At 42.8% G+C, this 10,000-nt stretch overlaps 1 protein-coding gene across 2 annotated transcripts in view; it reads left to right on the top strand.

Moving 5' to 3' along the window:
• LOC143033949 (adipokinetic hormone/corazonin-related peptide receptor variant I-like) overlaps positions 1-10,000 on the top strand; it is a 271,859-nt gene that overhangs the window by 251,656 nt on the left and 10,203 nt on the right. For both annotated transcript variants that reach the window (XM_076199644.1, XM_076199645.1), the window contains one exon: positions 2,834-2,960. In XM_076199644.1, the coding sequence (XP_076055759.1) occupies positions 2,834-2,960 (127 nt within the window). The remainder of the gene's footprint in view (positions 1-2,833; positions 2,961-10,000) is intronic.

The raw sequence follows: 10,000 nt of genomic DNA on the forward strand, positions 1-10,000 counted from the left end.
ACAGATGATATCGATAACCAGCTCTTCTATCCTTTGAGACAACAAACAGGTGGTCAAGGATAGACTTAAGAAGGGTGATCCTGTACGGGGAAATATCTACACTCGTGGGGGTTCGTCTCTGTGACCTCCAGGTGACGAAAAAGAGTGACAAGTGAAATATCTTAATTGAAAAAAGGGAGAACCGCCTTTGTAGGTAAGAGTCTGACTAGCCTCGACAAAACAGAAGCGTTGACTGCATACTATGCATGACAGGATACATATTGTACGTAAGAAAAGAACATAATCTGATAACTTTTACTGACTGAAAAAAATAGCTATTGAGCAAAACAGGCGACATAAAGCTTGGTCTAATATGACTCTACTTTGATCTATTCTTATCTATTTACTAATTTATTATCTTATCTATCTATTCATGACGATGTGACGTCATGCTGTCACCGTGACCCGAGGTCATGACGTCAGTGTGAACCGAAGTCATGACGTCATGTCGTTCGATATCCTTCCGAAGAGAACCGGCCTGTTCTTGTCCAGACCTACGCCCGTTTAACCCATTCAACTCCGATGACAAGATGTCTTGTCATTTGGTCAAATAAAACAAAAAATCATAAAACACCAAAATGTTTGATCAAACACCAGAAAAATATGACGTCAGTCCTCGCTTCGCTGCGAGCGAAGCGAGGATTGACGTCATATTTTTCTGGTGTTTGATCAAACATTTTGGTGTTTTATGATTTTTTGTTTTATTTGACCAAATGACAAGACATCTTGTCATCGGAGTTGAATGGGTTAATACGGAGTCTCGAATTTTGTCAAAGATTTCGTCTTCAATTCGCTACAATTCTACCTCCACCTCCTCCTCCTCCTCCTCCTCCTCCTCCTTCCACCTCCCACGGCCGTGGCAATTTCTCAGTTTATTTTGATCCGTCAATTAACCCATTAAACTCCGATGACAAGATTCTTTGTCATTTGGTCAAATAAAACAAAAAATCATAAAACACCAAAATGTTTGATCAAACACCAGAAAAATATGACGTCAGTCCTCCTCGCTTCGCTCGCGAGCGAAGCGAGGACTGACGTCATATTTTTCTGGTGTTTGATCAAACATTTTGGTGTTTTATGATTTTTTGTTTTATTTGACCAAATGACAAAGAATCTTGTCATCGGAGTTCAATGGGTTAAATATCTAGAAGCAATGCAATTCGCCCAAGCACCATTTTTGTTCGTGCAAACCATTAAGACAAGCACCCTTCTATGCGTCCTCACAGGCCCACAAATGTACGCATGCAGGCCCGTGTTCATGCAACTGCGTTCCAAATCACTTAATACGACTTCTTATCAATTCCTTTTTATTTCTTCCCCCATCACCCCCTTTCTTACCTTCCAGCAATGCATATAACTTCCAATTATCTTCTGATTGCGAGGGCGCTACGATACCCTTCCCTTGCAAGTCAAACAATCCAACATCGATATATTATCGTGTGGTCTTTTGTCTCTTTCTTTTTCCTTCGCTCCCCATCTCCCACCTCGTTCGTCTGTTGCCGCTATTTATTCCCCCCACCCAACCCCATCACCAGTTCCCCTCCGCGCATCATCCATCAAATATCCTCCTCTGTTCCACCAGATGATTTCATTGAACCGAAAAGATAAATAGAAAAACCCTAAATCTAGAAATGGGAGGGAGGGAGGGAGGGAGGGAGGGGGGTAATTCGTTTCTTACAAGAAAGGAAATTGTCTCGTCTCTCTTTCAGTTCCTGCATTCACTTCTTCCTCCCCTCCGACCCTCTCCCTTCCGTCCCTCCTTCCCTCTCAAATCTAATCTCGTCTTTAGAATCCCTCCGATAGCTTTTCCCCTTTTCCTCACGAAAACCTCGGCCTACCTCCTCCACGCCTCTACCTCTATCCCTTCCTCCTCCTCCTCCTCCTCCTCCCACTGCTTCGCGTGAGGAATGGACTGCACAAGTTTTGTACAGATAATATTTTCGGGATTTTAATGACATCACCATAAGCCAAGTCATGCAGCATTCTTTTCCAGACTGAAAACTAAAAACTACAACAAAAAAATAAAAATAAATAAATAGATAATAATGATAATAATAATAATGATGATGATAATAATAATAATAATAATAATGATAATGATAATGATAATGATAATAATAATAATAATAATAATAATCACCGCTCCTCGGCGCGACATCGTCCTCCAAGGATAGAATCTCTGGTTATTGCTGGCGAAATACTACCAACTTTCTCATAAGGAACTCCCTCAAGCTACCCTTCCCCCTATTGTCTTTGATTGTTCCGCTCGTCTCTTTTCCTCCACCTTCAATCTATGTATCCTATTTCACATTCAGTTCGCCACGCTGCCCCCTCTGTATGCATAAAAGTTTATGTAAAATCGTCGTTTTATATTTCCTCTGTACTCCCTTTTACTGCCTTTCTCTTTTTCTCTTCTCTGTCATATTTGATCTGCCCTTATATTGCATATACTCCTCAGTGTATATAAATAAGTTGGCACACACGCACACGTATGTACGAGTATATATACTTAATATGCGTGTGTTTGTACACATATGCGTACGTGTACGTAACTGTTTGTACACCTTTGTATGCACGTGTGTGTGTGTGTGTGTGTGTGTGTGTGTGTGTGTGTGTGTGTGTGTGTGTGTGTGTGTGTTTGTGTGCGCGCGTGCGTTACCTACGTGTGCCTGTATTCCCTTGGATACTGTTGCGAAAACAAATGCTATCACTTAAACGATGTCCTTAACGGCATATGTCTTTTGACACCTCCCTCCCCTACCACCTCCTCCTCCTCCCCCCGCCCCTCTTCCAGACCCTGCATTGAGGCGTTCCAGCGTAGGATTCCTCGGACGGGCGCGAGTTCGGACCATCAAGATGACCGTCAGCATCGTCGCTGCCTTCTTTGTGTGCTGGACACCCTACGTCATCATCTCCCTCTGGTAAGTCGTTGTTGTTCTTGTTGCTGCTGTTATTGTTATCCCAGACAATTCAACAGCACTCCTAGTCTCCATCTGGTACGTTGTTGTCACTTTGTTGTCATTATTACTGCCAACATTTTACCAGCGTTTCAGTCCTCCCTCTGGTAAATGACAAAAGGATCAGCAGATGGCAAAAAATATTGGAAAGGTAAGCAAATCTATATTTATGTCATCTCTCTTACCCAATGGGGTAATTAATTGCCCCAATGGGGGTAATTATCCTTTTCATTGCTTTAATCAATTATCCTGCAGGGGGCAATTACTTCACCAAGGGTAATTGTTTATTTCACTGGTGTAATTAACCAAATACCCCACAGGGGGTAATTTTCTTTTCCACAAGGGTAACGACAGTCATTACCCTCCTAAAAATAATATATATATTTTCTTTATGGACGGAGTTAATACAGATACAGCATTTGTGTTATCACTGATCTGCGAGGTAACACAGGAAAAGCAAAACTGATACATTTGCATTTACTGCACATTAGCAGGTCATTAATACAAAGATGTTCTGAGGGTGGGTAGAAGGTAATGGGCTCCTTGCTAAGAGCTACCACTTCCACCACCACCACAACCACTACCACCACTACCACCACCGCCACCATCAATACAGTTCCCTACCATAAGCAGGACAATGCAAAGCAGCTTAACGCACGTTCTTATGGATTTAGGGGTGCCCAGAAATCCTCATAAAGAGAGCAAAGGCTAATAAAGAGAGCAAAAACTCATAAGGAGGGCAAAGGCATTAATAAGAGAGCAAATGCTCATAAAGAGAGCAAAGGCTAATGAAAAGAGCAAAGGCGTTTTAACAAAGAGAGCAATAGCATTATGATCAAGAGAGTAGACGCTCATAAAGAGCAAAAACAATATGATAAAGAGAGTAATGACATTATGATAAAGAGAGCAGAAGCTCATAAAGATAGCAGCAGCATCGCCTCAAGCAAAGCGACCTAACAAAGAGGAAGACGGTACAGATTAAATCTCAAGGGGAAGAAATGAAGAAGGATGAAATAAATTAACTTGTCAATAATATTCACATTCTGAAATAGAAATAACAATAAAAAAGGAAGAAAATGGTTCACTCGATCTTATAAAAAGATAATCATAAAGAGGTAATCATCTCGGAAGAAGTAAAAGGAGAAAATGAGGCGTGATATTGCTGAGGCAATCTGGCTTGATCTGAGATGGTATTTTGAACACATAAGGTCGCATACAGCAGTGAATGGAGGAGAGGGTGGAGGCGTGGAGGTGGAGGCGTGGAGGTGGAGGTGGAGTTGAGTTGCAGAGTCAAAGAAGCGAGTAAAAGTCTGGGTGGAATGAAAAGTGTGACAAGTAATGGGCATTTTTGCATCCGACCTAGATATGGACCAAAAGGTCTCCTGTCGGCTTGCTCCGCCTTTGTAATCCTTTGTAATCCTTTGTAATTTGGAATGAATGCAAAGATAAGATTGTATGAACGAGTGATTGTCCTCATGGCGTTGAATAGAACCGATTTGTGAACCACAAGAGAAGATGAAAGGATTTGATTTATCCATTTATTCATTCATTTATTTATTTATTTATCTACTTATCTGTTTATTCATCTAATTATTTTTGAGGAACAGAGTGGATGTATGAGGTGTGTTATGAACGAACTATGAGAAATGGAATGGGAAGGGGTTGGAGAGCTGTCGAATAAGGTAGAACGGTGATTGCTAAGATGGTTTGGGCACGTAGAAAGAATAGACGAGCAAGGAAATACTAACGAGGAGAATATGAAAAGCAGAAATATATGGATCGAGCTCAAGAGGATGAGCTACAATGAGGTGGATGAATGGATGGCTGCAATAAGATTATCTAGGAATCCGCGCAGTACATCAACAGAGCAGGAAAGAGAAAGAACAACTGATAGGGTTGAGTGGATGAAAATTGTGAATGGATGAATGGATGATGTTGCTCTCCACAAAAACAGAAGTGGATGGAGTAAGCTCAAGAGGATAACTTAGGACGAGAGGGATGGATGAGGTGAAAAGGACTGTGAATGCAAGAGGAATGTCTGCTGAGCAGGGAAGAGAGAGTACAAGAGACTGTATGGAAGGGGTTGCGCTTTGTCGTCGAATACCAGCGCTTCTATCCTTGGGGACAATATCGAGCCGATCAATTGGAGGCATGGAGTGCCACGACTCCCACCACCACCACAACCACCACCACCACCACCACTCTCTAGAATCGCCACAACCTTGCCCTCACCAGCCCAACATTGTTGGCAATCTCTTCAGTGCCAACTGACACCTAAGGCGCCACTGTGCCAGTACCACCGCCTCCTCCTCCGCCGTCAAAGCAGTTTCAGTAATGAAAAATTAAATAACACAGATAACGGCAATAACCACTCATCAAAGTGACAAAACCTTCCCTTCCATTCTCCGCTCCACTCCTACCTCGGCTTCTACTTAGTCCCTTTTTTCCCCCTCTCCATATACCTGAAGAGGAGGAGGAGGAGAAGGAGAAGGAAAAGGAGGAGGAGGAGGAGGAGGAGGAGGAGGAGGAGGAGAAGGAGGAGGAGGAGGAGAAGGAAAAGGAGGAGGTGGAGGCGAAAGGGGAGGAGAGATAGGAGAAGGAGGAGAAAGAAGAGGAAGAAATAGAGACTGAGAAGGAGAAGGAGAAGGAGTAGGACCAGAAGTAAGAGTAGGAGAAAGAGGAAGAAGAGGAGATGGAGACTCAGGAGGAGAAGGCGGAGGAGGAAGAGGAGGAGGAGGAGGAGAAGAAGTAGGTGGCGTCGCGTGGGTTACCTGGTGACGTCACATCGTTTGAGGTAGGTGGGGCGGGTGGGCGTCGGGTGACCAGGAAATCAGCCCTGAATGATGTGAGAAGAGACCATGTTATAAGCGAGCAACCTCTTCCTCTAGTTCGCTGTGTTCATCGATTGCATTAACAGCAGGAGGAGGAGGTGGAGGAGGAGGAGGAGGAGGATGAGGAGGAGGAAGGGGAGTAGGAGGAGGAGGAAGAGGAGGGGGGGAGGAGGAAGACACGCCATCGAGTGTAAACACGCTTATTTCTTTGTTTGCTGAGGAGTCGAGAAAGGGATTCGGAAGGACAAGAGTATCTGCTAACGCGGCTCATTTGTTCACAAGTGAAGGAGTTCGTACTGTAACGAGTTCGTTCACTTCGTCCTCCAAAGTGCCCTTGTTCTACCCACGACGTTCAAGGGCGACTGGATCTCTCTCTACGCTATGTCACAAGAGCTCCCATGACTCCGTGCTTACCTACAAAATCTTTCCTCTTACCCCTAATTGACTAAGTAAATCTTGTTTTCGATCATTCCATCCTCCTTTTAATGATGCTGGAGTGTTATGTCTCAAGACACGTGGTGTGCGAGACGTGACATCGAGGAAATCGGTGAATAGATATCTTAGAACACAACCTCCCCCCGCTACCCCCAGGATGACTGAACCGACACTCTAGGAGGCTCCCCCCCCCCCCCACCCAGAGCATTGGATGGCATGAGTCGACCTTCAGAGTTCCCTCTTTGTTCATTATCAATCATTGTCTGTTATCCATTTTCTAAATAATTCGTTTGGTTCACTTTGTATTCGTCACGGATATAGACAATTTTTGTGAAATGGTGGACGTGTGTGGTCCCCGATTTAACCATCTCAGTACGACTCGTATATTCGCACGCAAAATTGGGTTGCCAGCTGTATAACGATTCGATGCATCATGCCTCACGCGCAAGATGCCCGATGTACAATGATTCTATGATGCGTCACAATATGTGCATACCTCTCTCTCTCTCTCTCTCTCTCTCTCTCTCTCTCTCTCTCTGTATCGGTAACTCAAAGCGATGGTCATTATTATTATAATCAGTATTATTATCATTACTATCATCATCATTATCATTATTATTATTATCACATCATTATTGTTATGAAAAGGCAAGGCGATTGAAAGGAGAAAAAGTGTGGATGTGATATTTACAGCAGTTCATTCATGTAATAACAATAAACTTTTACTGGGAAACATTTTTTAGTTTATGACAAGCTTGCATAAATCATAAAGCCTACAGTGCATGTGTGTGTGTGGTCAGTCTGTGTGTGTGTGTCGGTGTGTGTGTCGGTGTGTGTGTGTGTGTGTGTGTGTGTGTGTGTGTGTGTGTGTGTGTGTGTGTGTGTGTGTGTGTGTGTGTGTGTGTGTGTCGGTGTGTGTGTGTGTGTGTGTGTGTGTGTGTGTGTGTGTGTGTGTGTGTGTGTGTGTGTGTGTGTGTGTGTGTGTGTCGGTGTGTGTGTGTGTGTGTGTGTGTGTGTGTGTGTGTGTGTGTGTGTGTGTGTGTGTGTGTGTGTGTGTGTGTGTGTGTGTGTGTGTGTGCGCGCGCGTGCGTGTGTGTGTGTGTGCGCGCGTGCGCGTCATACCTGTCAAGCTACTGTGGTGTCTTGTAAGATTTTGCTTAAGACTTACGCAAAAAACACAAGAATTGACAGGTATTTGTGTGTATAAAACGGTAATCAAACCATAAGAAAACCATATTGTTGTCATTCAATATTCATTTGTTTCAAAACAAATGCAGAATGAAAACACAATGTAAACACATGACAGAGTATGAACACCATATAATGAAAAACAGCACTGTTTACTTCTTGTAAACAGTACTGTTTTTCATTACGTGGTGTTCATAATGTGCCATGTGTTTACATTGTGTACATCAACAATACATCAATCAGTACATATTGTTTGGCCATTTTGAACGCAAACTTATGCTTTTAGGATTCCGGAGCTGCCTAGTGTAGGCCTTATGGTCTCTTGCAGTCTCCTTCATTCTTATGTTCTTATGAGCCGCACGACATCAAATCGGCTTGAGGACGATATTTTCACTGACTTCCTGCATGCCTTGCAAATTGCGTATTCACATCCTTCTTCCGACTTCGTGATCTGATTGCGAAACTCCTTGTCATGTTCCCATTCAGGCTGGTATTGCCCCAAAGTACAACCGTGGCTTTTTAGCAGTAGATTTCGACTCCATGCTGACCATGACTTGAAAATGGGAATTTATTTCAAGTTGTTTAAAACAAACATTAAAAAACACATTGCATGCGGAGAAAAAGCAAAAGATTTTCAACTTACGCCGTAAGCCTTGAAAATCATAGACTTCGGCAAAAAAACGTAAGATTTGACAGATATGGAGTGTACATTGACTATTTGCCCTGCACTGAACTACAATTTCTTGAGAAAAAGAGACACTGACTAACTCTTTCGGAAAAGGAGACCCCGCGCGCGCGCGCGCACACACACACACACACACACACACACACACACACACACACACACACACACACACACACACACACACACACACACACACACACACACACAATAGAAGAGATTTGAAAAAGAACCGCTTTCCCCACAGAGTAATAGATATTTGGAACAAGTTAGATGAGAAAGTGTTGCGTGCAAAAACAATACACGAATTTAAAAAGTCTATATAAAATGAGATATGAAGACGGGACACCACGAGCATAGCTCCCCTTCCCGTAAAATACAACTAGGTAAATACACTTTCTTTCTGGCGTAAAGGAAGATAGGCAGATTCCTCGTTCTCTTTCACCAGTTATAGTTGACAAACCACAGAAAACGCGATCAAGCCTGTTCATAATAAACTCTCTCACTATCTCTCTACGTAAAGAAATAAATAGTTTATAAAATGTGGGTGGGGCAAGATCAAGTGTCCATATGATCAATTATATATTTTCCTCTCTATGTACATAAAAAGTGAAAATAATAATAATAATACGCATACATCCACGATCTGGTATCACCAACTCGCACCTTGGCACCAGCTGCCAAATGTATGACAACCCAACACTCGCGACTCATGACGCCCACGTAGGCATCATCGTATCGATGTGGAAATACACACGAATAGATAAAAAAAAAAGAATGATAATAGAATAAAAAATATGAACTGTCCTCTGGCTGACCCAGATACTCTAAACATTCTGGTGTCACTTTCCACGGGAATCGCAAACCAATTCCCTTCGAGCGTTGTCCACCAGGGATCAGGTTCCGACGCCCTGAGCGAACAACACTCCTCTCAGGTTGTACGTAGCTGGAGACGCAAGCTCCTTCTTTGACACTTCCCGCCGAGCAATCTTGGGTATCTGGAAACAAAGTATTCCCTCGCCGATCACCAGCGCCTCTATCCTTGAGGACAATATCGCACCGAAGAGATTAGTGGTGGTAAGGGAGAGATTTGAGGATTGTAAGAGAACAGAGGGTTAGTAGAAATTAAGAATGGCCAGTATTTTTAGTGAATCGTTTCCAGTCATTAAAGAATGCTGTGCGACTCTGGTCCGTAGGGATGTCACTAAAGTCTCCACTAAAATAATAAATGATTTAATCTGTCAGTATTTCTAACAGGGCTCTGATAACAATGGCACAGAAAAGTGTCACAATTTAAGTCTACAAATATGCAAACGGAGACTTGTAATACAATATTCACTGACCGAGACTTCCTTTGAAACACTTTTTCAATTCTATGAAACTCAGAACTTTTTCAGTAACCAGATATGCGAGCAAACCCTCTTTGAAGTTTGCCCAACTGTGCGCGTTCGCGAGGTATGTCTGGAAATAGGTTAGGGTAGCATTTAAGTTATTTTAGGGTTAGGTTAGATCAGGTTAGATTAGCCGGACTAGGTTAGGTCAGGGTTAAATCAGGTTAGGTTAGGCTGGGCTAGGTTAGGTTAGGTAAAGTTAAGGTGAAGTTAGGTTAGGCTAGGTTAGCTTAGGTTAGGGTTATGGTAGAATATGTTAGGTTAGGTTAGGATTAGGTTAGGTTAGGGTTAGCTTAATGTTAGGTTAGGCTAAAGTTAGGTTAGGTTTGCGTTAGGTAAGGTTAGGGTTAGGTTAGGTTTAGTTACGTTAGGGTTATGTTAGGGATAGGTTAGGTTAAGGTTAGGTTAGGTTAGGTTAGGGTTAGTTCAGGGATAAGGTTAGTTTAAGTCAGGGTTAGGTTAGGGCTGGGTTAGGGT

The sequence above is a fragment of the Oratosquilla oratoria genome, chromosome 16 (genome assembly GCF_046742065.1).
Source record: "Oratosquilla oratoria isolate Oo_2021 chromosome 16, ASM4674206v1, whole genome shotgun sequence".
NCBI lineage: Eukaryota > Metazoa > Arthropoda > Malacostraca > Stomatopoda > Squillidae > Oratosquilla > Oratosquilla oratoria.